The sequence below is a fragment of the Poromitra crassiceps genome (genome assembly GCF_964638095.1).
Source record: "Poromitra crassiceps genome assembly, chromosome: 1".
Classification (NCBI taxonomy): domain Eukaryota; kingdom Metazoa; phylum Chordata; class Actinopteri; order Beryciformes; family Melamphaidae; genus Poromitra; species Poromitra crassiceps.
This window is the reverse complement of record NC_139623.1, coordinates 98,187,904-98,208,873: the sequence shown is the minus strand read 5'-3', so window position 1 is coordinate 98,208,873 and position 20,970 is coordinate 98,187,904. Positions and strand designations below refer to the sequence as shown.

The 20,970-nt window shown below is 43.4% G+C and overlaps 1 protein-coding gene across 2 annotated transcripts in view; it reads left to right on the top strand.

Annotated features, from left to right (window-relative positions):
- Positions 1 to 20,970, top strand: part of LOC310789556 (neuronal migration protein doublecortin-like) — a gene marked incomplete at its 5' end in the record, with an annotated part of 45,939 nt that overhangs the window by 21,841 nt on the left and 3,128 nt on the right. The window contains 2 exons of one of the 2 annotated variants that reach the window (XM_083651194.1): positions 5,233 to 5,335; positions 12,069 to 12,164. In XM_083651194.1, the coding sequence (XP_083507320.1) occupies positions 5,233 to 5,335; positions 12,069 to 12,164 (199 nt within the window). Of the gene's footprint in view, positions 1 to 5,232; positions 5,360 to 12,068; positions 12,165 to 20,970 lie in introns of both variants that reach the window. The other variant, XM_083651193.1, reaches the window with a different exon arrangement.

Here is a 20,970-nt window from a genome sequence, read left to right as displayed (position 1 = left end):
AGGAACTCTGAATAATTGAGTTGCTGTAGCTGCTGGTGTTTTTTTTTTTTTTTTTTTGGGTGGGGGGGCTCATGTCATGTGGTCCTGACAGCTGGTGAGGCAGAGATTAGGGATGGGTTTGGTGGGACAGAGGGTGGTGGGCACCTGGAGTGTGGGAGGAGCCAGTCCCTCAGTAAACCCCACCCCCAACACACACACACACACACAGAGGGAAGTGGAGAGACACAGATAGGGCTTTCACACCGGCAGGGCTCCGTGCCGGCTCCGGTTCCCGAACCCAAATTTGAACCGGCCGGCGCGTTCAGACTGAAAAAATAATTGGTTCGGAACCTGAAAAGTTGGTTCTCAGCGGAACCAAAAAATACTTGGTTTTTCCTTGGGAACCGTGACATCATCAGTGGGCGTGTCTTATTCTAGGCTGTAAAAACGAGCAGGAAGGAGATGAAGGCAGCGACAACATCGAGAAAAATAATTTGCAGTGGTCTGCTGAGGAAACCAAATGTTTAGTGGCGATTTGGGCATCTACCGAATTTCAAGAAAAACTAAAAAGCAGTACAAGAAAGAGCAAGTTGTATTCCGAACTTGCGGAAGAGATGGCCATGGCTGGGTTCACCCGAAACGCCAGACCAAATAATTAATAAACTTAAAAAACTGAAGAAGGACTACCGAATAATGTCCTCCCACTTTGGTTCCGCTTAAACTGGTGTGAATCTGGGCTCGTTCACCAGAAAGCACCAAGGTTCTGAGACTCCAGAACGGAACCAGAGCCAGAACCAGAACCGTGTCTGTCTGAAAGTGGTAAGAGAGACTCAGGTTTAGGCCAGGGATTCCTTTGCCGGCAATTGCCGGATTTTAGCCGGTATTTGTTGCCGTGGGCCGGCAAATTAAAAGGTCACCGGCTCAAGTGGCCGGCTGAAAATATGCCAGATAAATGAATTAATTCTATAAAATAGCCTAATATTGTGTGACCTATAGCCTAAGTGATGTTGCCAATAAGATACGACTTAAATAGAGACTTATTACATAATATTTTTTCCGCCCCCTGTATGTTGAGTGTTGGTGAAAAAGAAAAATATAGCAGACGCTTTCGTTAGTGTAGAGCGCCGTTTAAAAGCCACACAAGCAGCATCAGTCCCGCCGGCCAGCGCTGGACCCGCTGTGAGGAAACACACGGGAGGAAACCGAAATGTCATAACAAACATCGCTTGGTATGCCAGTCCTTTTTTTAATCGAGATCATGCAACGACAAGTAGCCTACTTCAGGCCAGCAAGACGGCAGGAAAGAAACAGAAGCGTGCATGTCGCCGTCAAAAGCGAAAGCGACCCGACGTAGGCTGTCAATTTAGCGGAGGTAAAAAGCCTTTTTACCTACTCAGGCGAATCAATCAATCAATCAATGGCTCGCGCTTGGTTCGTATGATGAGGAGATTAATCAAAATGCTTACCACAAATAAAGCCACATGGGAGCCGAGAACGAGTGCAGGAGAGCTGCCGCAGGTGCCAGGTGTGGAGTGGGAGAGATTAAGGTGCGTAGCCTATTGCTGGGGATTCAAGTTGTGCGCTGTCTGCACTGACACTGTCGCACTTATTACTTTTAGCTAACGCTACGTTGTTTTTTCATCAAGGCAATGTCCAGAAGATATGGGTTCATGAGTGTCTGAAAATGCAGATAGATAGGCTACAGTAGGAGCGTGCATGCATGTTGTCTGTTTCAATAACGAAAGCGTCCTTACCGAGAACGACGTGCCGACCAATTAAATATTCTTGCTGCGAAATCGGCCTCTTACTGACAACACTGGAATAAATAGGATCGACTACGACTATAGAGGCTATAAAGACTAGACTATAGAGAAATAAATTGATTCAAAACGTTTATTTAGGAAACATAGTGGCCGGTAAATATTCGATAGGGCCGGAATTTTGGAACGTTACCGGCTGCACTGGCCGTCTGGGAAAATGTCTAGCGGAATCCCTGGTTTAGGCGCTGCATGTGCAATATGTGAAGGAGTTCAAAGCTAAAAGACTTCAATAAATAGTGAGCTGAGAGACTTTGGCCATCTTAAAGGTGAATGGCATCTGCTGCATTCGTTTATGGTAGGAGCTGACCAGTCGCAAACGCGTCATCTCCGACCTACCTGCGTTCGAGCTTCAGGCTTCAAGTCAGAAAACCATGGATGCTAATGGCCGTTAGCTGTCTAAGCTAACAGCTAATAACATTAACATTTAGTTGTATGGGTTTAACCAACTATTGTATTGGTATGCTGATTGGATCTGAAGGCTTGCTATTGTTGAAAAGAAAAAGAAAAAGTGTCAAAAATATGTTTAAAAAATTTACAATCGTGGGTGCCATGCTGAAACGACGTCAAATGACGCGCTGGGAGCAACTGTGGGTTGAGAAATCATTCCCAAGTTTGCCAGTAGGAACTCCCAGTTAACGTGGTGTTTTATTTGATTTCTGCTAGTAGCAATTGGCAATTTGCCACTTCCCAGTTATAAACAAATGCAGCAATCATGTTGGCTTATATATTGTCCCTCTTATAGATGGTGGTGGCAGATGGGTCTGGTCCACACAATGGACTGACCTTTTCAAATTGCGAGATGATGCCTTGTTACCTAGCTAATGTCGTCACGCTGACTTGCGCTTACGGCCGTGTTTCAAAGGGACTTCACATTTTGATCTGAAAGGACAAGGACCAGAGTTGCTTCTCTCTGCTAACTGGGGCGGCTGTAGCTCAGGAGGTAGAGCGGGTCGTCACTAATCGCTTTGGATGAAAGAGGTCAGTGGTTCGATTCCCGGCTCCTCCAGTCTGCATGTCGAACTGGCCTTGGGCAAGATACTGAACCCCAAATTGCTCCTGATGGTCTGCCAGCACCCTGCGTGGTAACCTGCCGCCATTGGTGCATGAATGGGCGAATGTACCTACTGATTGTAAAGCGCTTTGGATAAAAGCGCTATTATAAATGCAGGCCATTTACCATTTTACCATAACTGTAGACAGATGTCAGACCCAAATTCACTAAGGGTTACTCTTAACCCATGATGCGCACCCCAGATGAAGAGAAAACATGACTTAGCACATGCAATGAATGATCGTGATTCATAAGCAGTGTGTGGTACACCTGCAAGTCATATTTATATTTAGCATTTTTGCAGCCCATTTGGTACATAATATATTAATTATTCGTTGGCTTAATGATGCCAAGAGGACTGGTCAGGGAATCACAATGTTAGCACACATATTGATTCACTTTATTGATCCCTGTAGGGAAATGATCTTGTTTGCCCCCTTTCTCAGGGAAATCAGAGCAGACGGTCTGCTTGTAGCATTCAGTGTTTTGCTCAAGGACACTTCAACAGGGCATATGCTTGCCGACACAGGCGTTTGAACCCTGGTCATCTTTCAAAAAAGTTGCAGTGGGAAAATATAAGTGCATAATCTTTGGATTTATTTATCTACGGAGTGTCGGATGAATATGTATCACTGTATTAAGCTCTGTGCAGGCCTCAGAGCCTCAATCATGGAGCACCTACGTCCCTCCCTGCCCAGTGCCCACTCCACACTATTTCTATCTCCTCTCCACCGCCCACTGCAAGAGGTTTGGCTCTGGAAGCAGCAAGCTCCTCATGCTCCCTCATCCTCCCATCTTACATGTAATGGACAAACCTGCAGGTACTCTTATTGCTTCATCCCCAGTAAATACCACGCAGCAATTTAGCTAATGAAAGTATCTCGTGTCTAATCTCTGGATAATGACCACATGGGAAAGCTACAATATTATGCGCGGTCTTAAAAAATGGGCTCGAGCTCAAATAATGAGAATGGGATTATGTGTTAGATTTTGAACCATATACCCTTCTTCCAGGCTTGTATCCAGGGAATCTTGTGGGACGTAGAGGGGGTACAGCTGCTGGATGCCACGCCAGCGAGTCACCAGCGCACACATTTAGCTCGTCTAGCAGTACAGAAAACCAACATGGCAGCTGCTGGGGTGGGGTGTTCCCGAATTATCGGCAGCTCATAGTTTGGATGTGTATCACAAAGGAGGCCGTGATGCGTCCTGACTATCCTGGCAAGCATCCCAGCCCGGCATGATCTTTGGGGGAAGGACCACTTAAGAGAGACCATGGCAGAGTCTTGTCAGTGTTTTCCCCTGCATTTATGCAGCTAGGAAATTAAAATGGTATGAAACAAATACAAAGCCAAGACAAAGACTGAGCCCAACAGATACAAGCCAGCTGCAGCTCGGTGTGTACTATGTCAGGATGCAAGAATTCCAAGTGTGAAACAATAAAACGGGTATTGTATTGGAATGAATCATGGGAACAGCAGGGCTGAAACCCTGCGTAACACATCATGCCCTCACTGCTGAAAACACAGCTCTTTGTTTGAATGGCTAGAATAGGAGGGCCTTAGTTGGTTAACGGGGTCTATATATTGGAGAGCAGGCGAGAAGGTGTGGCCAGAGACATCTGTCCACTAAGTAGGCCATATTGTGTCAACAGCTGCTGTAGAGGGGAAAAGAGCCTGGAGGAGCGCTTCTGAACCAAGTTGAATCATTTAGACATAACAGGAAAGGTGTAACATTATACTGTGTGTGTGTGTGTGTGTGTGTGTGTGTGTGGTGAGATGCAGCTATAGCTAAAAGGCATGTTAACATGTCAAGTATAACAGAAAGCTGACCTACATCTCCAAGCTTAATACAGCCTTTGGTCAGCGGACAAGGACAATCCTTTATTTTGACCTGTATAGCACATCCAAGCTGCCAGTAGGCTGCACAGGAAGTCATTTATTAGATGTAGGCTACATCCTTCTCTTTAATGAGGATATTCACAATGTTTCACAGATGCCTTTTTATGTAAGCTTTTCAAGTTAAGAAAAACATTGACTTGAATGGAATCTGTGAGCAAACCATGCATCACAGCTTCCCTTCACCACACTGGAATCTATGTGTAACATACAGTTTTAATTAGTCCTGAATCAGCATTTCAATTAAACTTCAATAAAAAAAACGCATAATAATGAAGCCCTCTTGGCGATTGCAAGCTCCTCTGTTTCTGTAACTCTTTTGATTTTTATGTCTTATATACTGTAAATGTAATTTAGCATTGCCAAGCAGAATAAAACCAGCAGTCATTGTCACCATGATTAGCCTTTAGAACAGACTTACAAATTGCAACAGTTGATGTCAGACTACCAGCGGTCTCAAGCTATGTGTCTTTGGCCTCCGCAGGTTACCTGCCTTCAAGATTTCTTTGGTGAAGACGATGTCTTCATTGCATGTGGACCGGAGAAATTTCGCTATGCCCAGGACGACTTCTCTCTGGATGAAAACGGTGAGCCCCACACATTGTTTAATGGTATACTTGCATCAGGGTGGGAATTTTGCCATTTTAGGGGCAAGGCCATTTGGCCTTCAGCGTTTTTTGCGGGGGGGGGGGGGGGGGGGGTTTAGGGCACAAGGCCACATGCCAGGGCACAAAGGCCATTGCTCTATGAATGTGTTTTAAAATGAGCCAATTACACATCCTTTGCATAGGGCAGGCTACATTAAACTGAGACCACTGATGCTTTTAAAGCAACTGACAGTAGCAGGAGGGTTTACTGCACGTTCACACAATAGGCAGAGCATAGGCAGAACTGAAGCTTGAGGCAGGCTGACGCTAAACTGTTCACACAAGAAGCCTTCTCTTTTCCTCTCAGCGGCTCCTCGGCGCACCTTGAACCCGCCCACGACTCCCATTGAGTTCATGCCTGGCAGCTTAAAGCTTCACGCATCACGCCTAGAAAATAGGACTGAATCCTGAACGATCGCTTCAGCGCGGCTTTGGGGTGGCTTCGGCGTGGCGTGCGGCTCGTGTGAACGGTCTCACCTGATAACATAGATGCTGAAATGAAACTGCATGCTATCAGCGTGGCTTCAGCGTGACTCAGGGCATCACAGCCAGTGGGAGGGGCAACGGAGGCTCTGTGTAATTCCCACCCTGACTTGCATAGACAATACTAAGACCTGATGGTGAGCGGTAAATTAGCATTAAAGACGAGATGAACCCAATGGAGCCCAAGTGGCGCGTGGGTCGGAGTCACGTTTCAGACTGAAAAACAAAACTTGTCTGAGATGACGGGTTGAAAGGCGGGCCATAGTAGCATATTGTCGATGATTTGATTTGACAATTTTGGGCACTGGATTTTGCTTTGGCCAATCCTGGCGTGTTCCGCCCCCAAATCGAGTGGGATTCAGCGTGTTGTGGTGCTATCCGCAGAGTACCAGGCAGCCAGCTGCTTCTGTGTGGAGCGGAGCGGACAATCCGATGCATGAGTGCTGCCTGCCCGCCTGGAATCTCAGAGGGGCAACCCCTTACCTTAACGTTATCCTGGAATGCGAGTTTAACGAGCCAGTTACATTTCTTTGCATTCTTAGACATTACCGTTTGCTTTATTCTATATGTTACATATAATTGGCCAAGTTAGTAGTTGGGCTAGAAATTCTGCCAGATTACAGACACTAGGCGCCATTTTCTCCTTCATTTGGACGAGAAAATTTTCCCGAAATAAAAATTGATTGATTGGTCGTGATATGATTGGTTGAAATGGGATAGAAATTTGATACTACTATGTGACGTCAGCTAACTGTAGATTACTGTTATGAATGAAATCTTGAAAAATGAACTTTTGATGTGAAAAACTAAAGAAATTTGATTTTTGTGATTTTCTTTGCATACATTAATAAATAGGTGCACTGAATACCCAGATATTTGAAGTAAAAAAAAAAAAAAATCATTTGTGGGTTCAGCTCGACTTTAAGACCTGATGGTTAGCAGGAAATTAGTATTGTGCTGCATTTTTTTGTAAACCATGCTAAATATTCTCCATAAATGGTGCACAGCAATATTGGCCTAAAGACAGTAATACATCACCTTGTAGTTGAGAAAAGTTTGGAATATTAGTTAGAAAATAGATGTTTGAATCCTTAACTCTAAAAGAATAGTGCTACTGACTGAAGTCTGATTCCTGGTTACTAAATTGTATTTACCGTACATGTTAACTAACCCCTCCATTTATTTAGAAGGGTGATGAAGTTGCGACATTATAGCTTGGTGAAAGTAGCAGATAACTCTAATGGAACAGTATTGGCCAGTCAGAATGGCCTATTATGAAAGTACAACAGCAGGTAATGCCAACTGCAGGGCCGCTGGAATTATTTTTAAGTAGGGGGTGCTGCAAGCAAGGGAAAAACATTTTGACATTTTGGATGTTTTTTAGCCATATTTAGAGGAATATCTACCGTAATTTTAACATCTCCACCCTCTTTGCTTTGCTCATAGTCTAAATCTAAACCCTAAATATCGCAGTATAAAACGTATAAAACACATTTTAATCATATATATTTTTTTTTTTATTGACATTGCAATTCCAATACAAAACAGCAGAGGGTGCTGCAGCACCTGCAGCACCACCACTTCCCGCGGCCCTGGCCAACTCTATGATAAATCCACTCACATGCATTAATATGCACTTGATAGAGGGCTAAGTTGCTACATGTATGCAAGTTTTCACATTCTAAGTCTCTATGAAAGTGAATATGCATTCATATCATCCTGCCCACATCTGGCTGTTCACATGAACATGCAACTGTGCTTGTCTGGGATAGAGGTTGATATTATTGTTGGTTTTTATGATACAGTAAGAGCAGTGTGTAAGTTGAAGGCATGCGTGTTACTACCATACATTTCTCATTTTAGGAGTTTGGCTCACGCTCTTATCCTGAGGGACAAAAGTCTTGTGATAAATTCTCTTGTTATCTCGAGAAATCTGCCTTTTTGTTTTCTTGAGATAACTAAATAATTAACACATTCACTGCCAGCCGTTTTTTTTTTACTGTAGGTAGGTTCTGCCAGAGGGTTTTTTTGAGGATTCTGGCTCATCTTTCAAGACCCGAGGATTCTTTTCTGCTAAGATTTTGTGAACACACAATATCTCAAAAGAACTAATAGAATGTGTGCTTTCTCTGTCTAAAAGAGTTAGTTTGTAGAGTTAGTAGTTATGTAAGCATTAGCAGTTGAATACAGCATGGTTTCAGCGTCAGAAAAATTATTCTGAGATAAACGGCTTTTTGTGAAATTCGATAGAACAGTCACTTTAACCATTCATTTTTGGCATCAGTAAGACGTCAGACATCTAAACAATAGTTTTGAACAGTAATTTCCTCCATAACAGCAGGAAACCCCCCTCTGCTTCCAACTCCTCCCTCCGTGTGTGTCTTCTTGGCTGCAGCGGCCGTGTCACAAGCTCGTTGCTGCTGCTGCTGTAAACCTCGCGTCACCAGGCTCATTGCTTTGCTGCTGCTGTGCCTGTCTGCGCGGCCGCTCTTTGAGGAAGTCTGGATGGACTCGCTCGTTACTTGGAGTTTTGGTTGAGAGCTTTGATGAAGCTTTTGCGATTCTGGTCATATTTATGCTGCGTGTTTCAAAGTGTGTTCCACCCGTAATCTATTATGCAAATTTGCAATCCCGCACCGCCAGCAATCAGCGCGAAAACGAAAGCGTTTTCGCCCATCCATTTTCATGAGAATGGCTTGATCACACTGCTTTTTGCTTGCCTTCCTCTAGTCAGCAGAGCACTGTCGCCACTTAGTGGGTCGGTGGAATGGGTTGTACACGTTCGGTAGCTCCAATAATTTTATAGGAGACGTGGGGGGCATTGATCCACGTAGCACCGTCAAAATTTTTTTTTTTTTTTTTTGACGTCTCAACTCATTGGCAGTGAACGTGTTAACTTATGATCTCGAACGTCATTAGAAAAAATATTGCAAGCACGGCCGTTCTCAACTTCCGTATGAAACTGATACAGTAAATCGCCATGGTTTTATAGTTATATGTGGCAAGAGATTTTAAGTGACTTCAAGGTTACCGTAGTTATCCTCAATATTCTGGACTCACCAACTGGAGTCCGAAGCTTGGGTTGCACTTGAGCACCTAAATTAGATCATGTGTATGTAAACTGGATATGTCCACACAGACTGAGCGATAAGTAGTTCCCAGGGTGTGCTGTCATTTAATATAACACTTATTACGGGCCCTTTTGATGTTTCACAATGGATCTGTCTGTAAGACTGTGGAACAGATGTTCTGTTACTAAGCACACTGCTTGTATATAGTGAGGAGAGAATGTGTGTGTGACGGAGAGCGAGAAAGAGACGGAGGGAAACTAGGCTTATCTGCAGCCAGCAGCAGGGATAGCAGTAGGTAGCTACAGGGAGAGCCATTCATCTAAGTGATGATAGGTTTAGGCCAGTTGATGTGGTGGTGCAGATATTGTTGACTAGTCGAGGAGACCGCTCGTCTCACTGAGTCTCTCTGCTGAAAAGCCTCTCTTTAACAGGACACAATCCACTGAGCTTTCTTTCTCTTAAAGCCCCGCCCATTATGAATAAACCTTACACAGCCCTACTAAAGAGCTGATTGGTCATTGTCTGTGACTGTGTGTGTATTTTCCTCCATCCCTGCCTGGATGGAAGTGGGTCTTGGTAGAATGTGGATGGCAGAGAATTGATAATGAGCTGAGTGATTTTCCTTTTGCCTACTCCCCTGATTGAACCAAAGCTAAATAGTTTCCTGGGGCCTGTAATTACTTAGGTTAGTGTGGGGCTAGCTGCTGGCCGAGAGAGGGAGAAAGGCCTCTCTGTGCCACGTCACATCATGGGCATTAGATGGACAGTGTCAGCGTCACATGGATCACATCTGATGATTTACGACCAGATCCGGATCCGTTTGGACTGCAATTCTTACCTGCAAAGACAAACGGCATTAGCTACTTTTTTGGCGTGTTTTTAAAGGTCAAAGCCCATGAACAGGATTTGGATTTCCACAAACATTATAGACACATTAAATGATAAACTGTCCAATTATGTACCAGGCCAGCTATACTTTTGTAATGACAGGAGACGAGCTCTTTTTCTCCATTTCTCTGCTGTTTGGCGTTGTAGGGCAGAATTGCTCAAATAGACCTTGATCACTTGTGCTGGTTTTGGACCCTCTTTACATGAAATGCAGGACAGTGTGGCTGGACCTTCAGATTGAGAGGATTGATGCATGTCTGTTTATACAGTAATGACATCACTTGTAGTCGAGCAGGAAATCTCTGATTTGATGGACTCGAGGTTACTTTGTAATTTAATTCAATTTAATTTTGAGGCTACAGAGTAGACGAGAATAGCTTTCAGTTTTGAGTATACTCAAAAAGCATGATGTCTGCACATGACTATATAGTACGTCTGTCTGTGCCCACTAGTGTGTGAAGGTTAAGAGAGAGAAGAAAGACACAGTAAGATCCCAGGAGATGGAGGGAGGACAGATAGTATAATTAGCATCAATGGTGGAAGAGAAGAGCGAGAGTGATAGGGGGACAGAGAGAGAGAGAGAGAGAGGAGGGGAAGATGGTGAGGGAGGGAGATATGTCTGCAGTCTGTCTATCCTGATTAATACAATGACCCAGAATATTCTGCACAGCAACATACATCTCTATATGCTGTACACACACACTCACCTTGCATATTTACATGAAGTTCACAGTAGGGATGCACTGTATCGGTATCGGCCCATGTTTGTCATTTTTTAATATATTGGTAGATCAGTCTGATGAGCATGTGAGAATAACGGCAATGTTAATATCGGCTACCGTATCTGACAACATTTTCATATTGAGAGGAAACAATGGTGTCAATTTATGATTTATGGGCTTTAACAAATGTTTTGGAAATATATAAAGACATAACTCTTTCAAATTCCGTGTTTACATGTGTTTTTCATTTTTTTTTTTTTTTTTTTAATCATAGAAACTTGTTTTTATATCACAGATCATATCGACATCGGTGAATATCAGTTAAAAATGACATGCCTTGACAAAGCTGCTAATTGTTGCTCCAGCAAGATGTACACAATGACCCATACAGAAAACAATGCTGCAACAATAGGTTGCAATAGGTACACAGATGTTGACACATCTGTGTACAGTGTGGCTATGGTTGAGTATGATATAAAGCCACCATGCTCTCATAGAGACTGCTGTCAGTCTCTTTAGAGAGGAAGAGGCTGGTGACAGTCTGCAGAACAATGCTGATGCTGTCACTCTCCTCTTTGTCTCCTTGTCATGCTCACGCTGTGAGTGTGTGTGCTTATATCTGTGGGTGTGTTGTTCGCAGCTTTGTGTACATATGTTTGTGTATCTACAGTGTGTATTGCATTGTATGAGTTTATGCTGGTGGGAGTTTGTACCTGCGGTATGCAGCTCTAGCTAATGCCCGCATTTACAATATCGTATATGGTCATGCAAGGATGCAGATCATATTCTTAAAGCCATGTCCTCCTAATGAACATGCTTCTGGAATCAGTCAATCTGTCAACAAACCGGCTTTGACAAAAGAAGAAGAAAACAACAAAACATTCATTGAGGCTATTTACACCTGGTGTTAACATGCATTTTCTGCCATCAGATTGCAATCAGATTGTGCTTGACCATATTAGCCTGATTTCATTTACACCTGGCGTTAACATGCGTTTTGGGTGATCAGATTGCAATCTGATGGCAATTTGATCACCCAAAATGGGTGTCCTCTCAATCCGCATACAGTTGCTGTATCCAGATTGAGAGGACACATTGCATTTACACTTGTGTTCAATGTGTACACAATGCGTCCCTGACCACCTCCGGAGGTGGTTTGGCCGATCAGATTGCAATCCGTCCTCATTGTGTCTTGGGGTCGTTTACACCTGTACTTTCAAGTGGTCAAGCACAATCTGATTGCAATCTGATGGCAGAAAATGCATGTTAATGCCAGGTGTAAATGGCCTCATTGATTGTCATAGGTCAGTTCCCTTTTGATTTTGTAGATGGAGGACTTCACCTAGATAACATTTCAGTTATTCTCCAACAAATACTTTCCATTAATTTGATTTTGATTAAGTTAAACTCATTTTGAGGCACTGTGTGGGGGGGTGGTGATGTCTAACTGTGTGTGTGTGTGTGTGTGTGTGTGTGTGTGTGTGTGTGTGTGTTTCTTTCTTTCCCCAGAATGCAGGGTGATGAAGGCAACCAAAGGGACCCCTCAGAGGGGTTTGGCTAAGAGTCCCGGACCGATCAGGCGCAGCAAGTCTCCTGCTGAATCGAGTGAGCTCCTTATTCTCTGACTGACACTGTGAACTCTCCCTGTTTGAACTGCAGCACAAACTGAGCCACGCTGACACTGTGAACTCTCCCTGTTTGAACTGCAGCACAAACTGAGCCACGCTGACACTGTGAACTCTCCCTGTTTGAACTGCAGCACAAACTGAGCCACGCTGACACTGTGAACTCTCCCTGTTTGAACTGCAGCACAAACTGAGCCACACTGACACTGTGAACTCTCCCTGTTTGAACTGCAGCACAAACTGAGCCACGCTGACACTGTGATGGTGCTTTCTCACTGGTGCCCTGGTACCGTTCCCGAGCACACTTGTCCCCAAATTGACACCGGTTTCAGAACATTTGACGAGTGTGAACATTGCGTTCGTTCTGCGCCCGGGCGCGCAACAGGTAACCGTGACAGGATCCACTTGAAAAGGTGGTCTGGGGAGCGCTTTGGTTCCGGGCATGGAACACTTGCGAGTAGGGGTGTCACGATACACTCAGTTCACGATACGATAGGATACACGATATTGGCTTCACGATAACGATACGATACGATATTTTAGCAATATTTTTTGTTATCGATTTGTAAGTTGAGGGGGCATCCTCCACGCTAATTTGAGTAATTTCACCATTTTCATCCTCCGTGTCTGTAACGTCCCTCGTCTGTTCAAACAAAGCAATGAAAAGGAGAGCGAGCATGCAATCAGATGCAGATCAGTGCCACCATGTTCAGCTTCTTTTTCTCACGATATGAGATTTCATCTCAACGATACATATTGTCACGTTGTGATATCGCGATATATTGTGGGACGATATATTGTGACATCCCTACTTGCGAGTGTGAAAGCCAACCGTTCCGAACCTCATAGACAACACACGGAGCAAGGATACACTGCAGGCATAGTTGATGACGCAAGTGCACTCTGTTTCGTTTTCCGAGCGCGGAAGAAATGTTAAATGTGAAAGTTGACCAGCAGGGGAGAAGGGAGGGGGGGGGGGGGGGCAATCGTTCCCGGGTGCGGAACAGAACGGAACGAAAGCAATCATTCCCAGTGAGAAAGCAATCTGATTCTCCCTGTTTGAACTGCAGCACAAACTGGCTTCGCCTAATCATATAAATCCAAACAAGGAAAGTTGGTGGCAATTAAAACTGTCACTGTAATGCCGGGACCTTAAAGGATAATTTAGTTTTTGCAACCTGGACCCTATTTTCCACACTGTATGTGTCTAATAAACATCATCGTGACAATTTATTTTCCCAATTGGTCGAGTACTCACCGAGACAGCCTTGTTCCCAGCTGGAGCAATGTGCTCAAACAACTACACAGTGTAACTACACAGGGCAATCGTGCACCGCATCGTCAATACACGCTCACTAATAAAACTGCTTGTTTTGCCGGCTCAAACTGTCAATAGTGTCTGGCAACACGGAAATGACTATATATATTTAGCTGATTGATGGATAGTTTCCCTTCAGTCCCTCTGTTTTGGCCGCTTTTTCCAGTTCACTTTTCCCTTGGGACATGGAAGAGTCTCCAGCACAGCGCTGTTGATGAGACGAGAGAGGGGAAATCCTCCGTGGTGACACAGTGTGAGCTTTGCTGTCTTGCTGGTTGCCCCTCTGTCTGCAGCTCCTATCTCTCTCTCTCTCTCTCCTCGCCTGTTCGCATGGAGTCGACTCCTACATGAATAATATTCTCCGGGGCGTACGAGCAGGCGAGATTTAAAACTATCCTTTTAAAGCGATAGTTCATTTTTTAAAGTCTAGCCCTATTTGTTACTTACCAATGATGATGTTGATTGGTAGAGTTCCTTCTCAGCACAATCCATACTGTTGCTCATAGTAGCTCCGGAAAGTTGGGCAAAAACGAATGCAAGGTCAATAGAGCACCGCAGGGATGACGTATTTTTGTAGGCTTAACCAGAAACCGCCGCCATTTTGGTTCATCAGTGGAAAAGTCTATGGGGTTTTAGAATAGGAATTTCACTTAAATGCATCAAATGAGGTCTGTGGTTAACAACAGTTTATGGGAGTGCGAATTTGGGTTCAGCAGCATAATCTTCACAAATATTATGAGTTTTCTAAAAATTGTGTTAAAAAAACGCATTTACCTTCCAAAAGTCATAAAGGTTAACCACAGACCTTATTTTATGCATTTAAGTGAAATCCCTGTTCTAAAACCCCATTGTTTTCCCCCCTGACAAACCCGGAAGTATACTTCTGGACTGATTCCTGCGGTGCTCTATGGGGTCACGCTCCTGTATGTACAACTGACTGAAACTCCCTGGAGTTTACTCTGTGTGCACTGTGGATGACATTTTAGTGAGCCTCATTCAGCTTGTACATACAGGAGCGTGACCCTGTTGACCTTGCATTAGTTTTTGCCCATTTTTCCAGAGCTGCTATGAGGAACAGTATGGATTGTGCTGAGAAATAACTCTACCAATCAACATCATCATTGGTAAGTAGCAAATACGGCTAGACTTTCACAAATGGAACTATCCCTTTAAATTTACTATAATCTAATATAATTTATAAAAACAAATATTGTTTACTCTGATGACTTGGAAAGACTGATGTTTGTGTCACTTTAATTATGTATGGGGTTCTGTGCGACCTAAATGATGCACGCAGACCATAATTCCACTGTCCTTGCATCAGAAGGCTGGGTTCAGACTCCCAAGTGTCCAGTCAAGTGTCATGATCGTATAGGCTACTTTTTTACTTTCACTTATGCCTTTCTTGCTGTGTGATGTGGTTTCCCCTGTCATTTATTTTATGAATGAGCTGAGCTTCGATCCGTCTTCCCGCGGTTACCCTTTCTGACAGACGTCGATTCGGGGCTCTTGACTACCTCCACTGGCGGAACGAAAGGCGTAACAAAATGACCCACCACTCCGCATTTGTGACTTTCACACAGGAGGCGAGGCGTAATAATCCCACAACAATCACGGCTTTCACAGGCTGTGTGAAAGGGGCTATGAAAGAATCAAAGCAGAAACTAGAAACTAACTAGTAGGCTAAAACATGTTTGTAAACATTCATTCTGAATTTCATTTATTAAATAAGAAATTCAGGACTTTGAAATTATGGGTTCAGATTTACAAATTCAATTTACTGATTGATTGATTGTTTTAAAGAAAACATACATTTATTGTTGAAAGCTTGGCTCCAAGTGTCCTTATATAATGCTGCATTACAGTGGCTGTAAAAAATCACTAACTACAACAGTATATCCAGACCATTTCTAGAATCGAAAAAACAAAATATCAATGTGCAATCATGTATAAATCTACCCATAACAAACATTCAAGTACATGTAAATGAATGTAAAAAAGCCTGGAGAGACGGAACCTGGATAGAAAAGTTACGTGATTCTAATTTGAGATTATAAATCTTCCATGTGACGTCAATGTTTGAAGCTTATTGGATCTAGTTCAGTGATTCTCAAACTTGTTTGGCTTCAGTATGACCTTTCCCTGATTTCTGAATCCATGCACCCCCTTTACCCAACTACCACATTGTGCTTAAAAAACCGCAAGAGAAAACTATAGCATAATGATGCAATGAATGAATGATAACCCACCTTTTGAAGAATACAACATTAATAACATTACAAAATAAGAAATGGAGTGAAAGAGTTGTGCCTCCTGACCAGATGTAACATTTCATTTATTTTCATGATTTATTCTTCCATTTTCCAAGTACCCCCTGTACTACCTACGTGTACCCATAGGGGTATAGGTACCCTAGTTTGGGAACCACTGATCTAGCTTATCTATTTTATAGTCTGTTAAACAGTGAAATTCCTTGTGTGTCCTCATTGTCTGCATTGTGCAGCTGTTGTTGACGCAAGGGAGGCTGGTTTTTAGGGGCTAATATGGCGCCGGTGCTGCTTTGGCGCTACTGCAGCGCCTCTAGCGTCTGTTTCCAAAAATGCACAAGTGTCGGCTCTTTACTTCCACGCTCTTTGGATGAGTCCCAAGAAGGTCCAGGGCTTTTGTTCTGCAGCTGACCTTTGACCTCTCTCTGAATGAGGGAAAACATTAAGATTAATTTCTCCTTCATGGATCAATAGTCTCACAAAAAGGCACATATGCATTTTGCAAATCTCCTTCAGGAAGTGGTCATGTGTAAATAATTCAGTTAAGGTCCTAGCGTTGCACTAGCTGCCTCCATTTTGCCTCCAACTCCCTTTTTTGTCAGACTATGGCCGGTTTTACTGTCCAGTATCAATCAAACGGTAACAAAATGTATCCAACTATATGATGTTGTGTTTTTACATAGTCTACATTTCCATGGTGTGTGGTTTTCCTTTTCCTTTTAGTGTTTTGTATTATTATTATTTTGTTTGTCTGTAATCTCTCTGGGATTTGACACAGGCCAGAGAGGGAGTGAAAAGCCAGGCACCTCTGTTGTCGCTCTGTGCTCAGAGTCAGACTGTTTATTGGGGGTCCAAACAAGAGGACCGCAGCTCCTTAATCTCGCCACAACCCCTCATAAAGCCCTCATAAAAATCCAAATAATACTAGATTTGGGACAGTGAAAATCCAGCCTTTGTTTATTGATGGTGATCTGATGAGATTTAGAATTTCATAATGTTACTAATGCAGATGCTTTCATTTACCACTGAAACAAATATGAAGTAAACAGAGGTAGTGGTTCAAATAAGAGCTCTCAGCTGTCTGTTTGGCTGTTAAAGGGGAGCACCGACCATTTAAAATGTTTTCATATTATTCAGAAGGTGATAGAAGAGGCTTACTTGAGGTTAGCAAATAAATGCTTTTAACACAAGAAAACAATGCCATATAATCTGTTATTTCATTTGCCAGTGTTCATAGTTTATCTGAGGGCACCACCAGTTGCCTTCCATCTTTGGCTGAGGAGGACAGCTGTGCTCTGCCATGACTTCCAAACTGTTCCCCTTTCAACACCAAAACTCTCATGACTTCTGACCATGTAAACAAATACATTGCAAGCCAGACATGCGCAATAAAACCTGGCATGCATCCATTTCCTTTGACAGCATTTGCGTAAACTATGAATACTGTACTGGAAAACAAGTACAAGAAGTCAAAAATATGTTTATTTGTTTATTAAAAGGATCCCCATTAGCTGCTGCCAAGATGACCACTAGTCTTCCTGGGGTCCAAACACATTACACAATACATGACAAACGATAGTAAAATGCAAGCAATAGTAAAATGACAAACAGTAGAAAATGCAATGAGCACAAACGAACATCACAGAAGACTGAATAAAAGTCAATACAAAATCACGGTGGCGCAGTGGTAAGCGCTGTCGCCTCACATCTAGAAGGTCCTGGGTTCAATTCCCACCTGGGACGCTGTGAGCGCTGAAGGAATGCCCGTCCGCATGTCCTCGAGTGCCCACCACCCAGGCGGGGTCGTCAAAAGGGCCTTTCTGTGTGGAGTTTGCATGTTCTCCCCGTGCCCCCTGAAGGTTTCCTTCATATAGGAACCCCTCACCAAAACATGCAATATCCTGGTCGCTGAAGTGGTGCCTCCTCTGGTTGTTCGGGGCGCCTGTTCGGAGGGAGGGGAACTCGTTGGAATAGCGTGATCCTCCCATGTGCTATGTCCTACCGGTGAAGCTTCTCCTGTCAGGTGAAAAGAAGCGGCTGGCTACTGCCCATGTCTCGGAGGAAACATGGAGCCAGTTTCGGCTCTCCTCAGACAGAGGGTGGAGCAGCAACCAGGATAAATAAATAAAAATTTGCACTAATGGGGGATAAAAATGGGATACAAAAATCAGGGGGTGGGGAAATATATATATTAGGGCTGCGTTAATCGCATGCCGCTATTTTGTCCCTTAGTCGCACCCATACTTGTAGTCAAGCCGTTCGCAGCCGTTTCCTGTCTCCTGCCTGTGCAGGCATGGAAGAGAAAGACAGCAATACGCTTCTAAATGGCTCGCAGAGAGCTCAACATTTCCACCATCCCTACATGAACCTGGTGAAATTCAAAAGTACACATCTTATCTTTCATGATGTATTTTCTTTATAAGTACATCAGAGTTAGATATGACGGTACTACTACTATCCATGTTCTCTCTAAGTTTGGAGACCTTGTTGACAAAGTAATCATTAAAATAATTTGAGATCTGAAGTGGCTTAGTCAAACACCATCTGATTCAACAAAAGAAGTGCGGGCAGTCTTTTTACCCATAATTTAATTCAGTACATCCTTTTTTTTTTTACTGTCGTTACCACTGTCAGATATTTTCTGCAGATGGTAGGTTCTCTTATTCACTTTGTTCATTTTAGTCACCTGATTTCTTAATGTGCAGTAGAGTGTTCTGTCAACAGGAGAGCCAGAAAGAGCAGCAACCTTTTTGGCCTCATCCCTTTGAGACATCAAGTTCTTCAATGAGGTGTCTATCCATGGCGCACATCTGGCTTTAACAGTGAATTTCTTTAATATGTCAGTTTTAACAAATAACTTGGAGGAAAGGGGGGATTCAATGGCCAGATTGCCACAGTGATCACAGTGAGTGACATCACGGAAGTGCAGGGCTGAAGCACCGCTCCTGTGTGTCAGCAGAGAGTTCACGCCTCTCCACATGGCAGGAGGGAGGGCCATGGTGGTCTCCGGCCCTGCTGGCTCACTCAACTCCTCCTGAGCGCTCTCAGAGATCACTGGGGGATGGTCTGGCCTGGCCTGGCCTGGCTTCAGACAGCAGATGGATGGCCAAGAGGCTGGTGGTGAGGTAGTAATGTGCATGGCAAGCGGCAGCCTGCCCTGTAGTGCTGAGAGGTCAGCAGGTGATGAAGAGTGCAGGAGAGGAGAGGATATTTAGTTCACCTGTGTGCTGCTGGCCTGGCCTGGCCTGGCCTGGGGTGCGGTTTGGGACTGGAGGAGTTACAAAATTTCAAACTGTTCCCCTTTCAACACCAAAACTCTCATCAGAATCTTGAATACCAGAACACAAAAGAGATTGATCTCGGTATTTCTCATTCATTGTTTTGTTTAGGTTTATTTCTATAAGTAGAAATAAGTGGGAAAAAGTCATCAGAAATTAGAAGTGGCACATGTTCAAATCACAATTTATTTATTTTTATTGTGCAGCTTTACGGCACATTCTCCTTTCCCTTGTGTCTGTTCACATCTCTGGCCTCTCTACCAGCCACATTGTCTGTGTAATATGTTTGCACTGCAAAGTGTGTTTGGCCAGGCACCGAGGTGGAAGCCCATATATGGCTGGAAAACAGGCACCGAGGTGGAAGCCCATATATGGCTGGAAAACAGGCACCGAGGTGGAAGCCCATATATGGCTGGAAAACAGGCACCGAGGTGGAAGCCCATATATGGCTGGAAAACAGGCACCGAGGTGGATGCCCATATATGGCTGGAAAACAGGCACCGAGGTGGAAGCCCATATATGGCTGGAACACTGGCACCAGGCTGAAAGGCGGTGCTTGTGTTTGCCTCAGAATATGAACAGAGACATTTAAAAGATAAATGCTAGAGCTCCTCTTTTGATGATTACTGGGAGACATTGTTGATGTATAAGAAGAAAGCATGGTGTCTCTGCATGAGCAATACAGTGTATAAGAAGAAAGCATGGTGTCTCTGCATGATCAATAGTGTATAAGAAGAAAGCATGGTGTCTCTGCATGAGCAATAGTGTATAAGAAGAAAGCATGGTGTCTCTGCATGAGCAATAGTGTATAAGAAGAAAGCATGGTGTCTCTGCATGATCAATAGTGTATAAGAAGAAAGCATGGTGTCTCTGCATGATCAATACAGTGTATAAGAAGAAAGCATGGTGTCTCTGCATGAGCAATACAGTGTATAAGAAGAAAGCATGGTGTCTCTGCATGAGCAATAGTGTATAAGAAGAAAGCATGGTGTCTCTGCATGATCAATAGTGTATAAGAAGAAAGCATGGTGTCTCTGCATGAGCAATACAGTGTATAAGAAGAAAGCATGGTGTCTCTGCATGATCAATACAGTGTATAAGAAGAAAGCATGGTGTCTCTGCATGATCAATAGTGTATAAGAAGAAAGCATGGTGTCTCTGCATGATCAATAGTGTATAAGAAGAAAGCATGGTGTCTCTGCATGATCAATAGTGTATAAGAAGAAAGCATGGTGTCTCTGCATGATCAATAGTGTATAAGAAGAAAGCATGGTGTCTCTGCATGATCAATAGTGTATAAGAAGAAAGCATGGTGTCTCTGCATGATCAATAGTGTATAAGAAGAAAGCATGGTGTCTCTGCATGAGCAATAGTGTATAAGAAGAAAGCATGGTGTCTCTGCATGATCAATAGTGTATAAGAAGAAAGCATGGTGTCTCTGCATGATCAATAGTGTATAAGAAGAAAGCATGGTGTCTCTGCATGATCAATAGTGTATAAGAAGAAAGCATGGTGTCTCTGCATGATCAATAGTGTATAAGAAGAAAGCATGGTGTCTCTGCATGAGCAATAGTGTATAAGAAGAAAGCATGGTGTCTCTGCATGATCAATAGTGTATAAGAAGAAAGCATGGTGTCTCTGCATGATCAATAGTGTATAAGAAGAAAGCATGGTGTCTCTGCATGATCAATAGTGTATAAGAAGAAAGCATGGTGTCTCTGCATGATCAATAGTGTATAAGAAGAAAGCATGGTGTCTCTGCATGATCAATAGTGTATAAGAAGAAAGCATGGTGTCTCTGCATGATCAATAGTGTATAAGAAGAAAGCATGGTGTCTCTGCATGATCAATAGTGTATAAGAAGAAAGCATGGTGTCTCTGCATGATCAATAGTGTATAAGAAGAAAGCATGGTGTCTCTGCA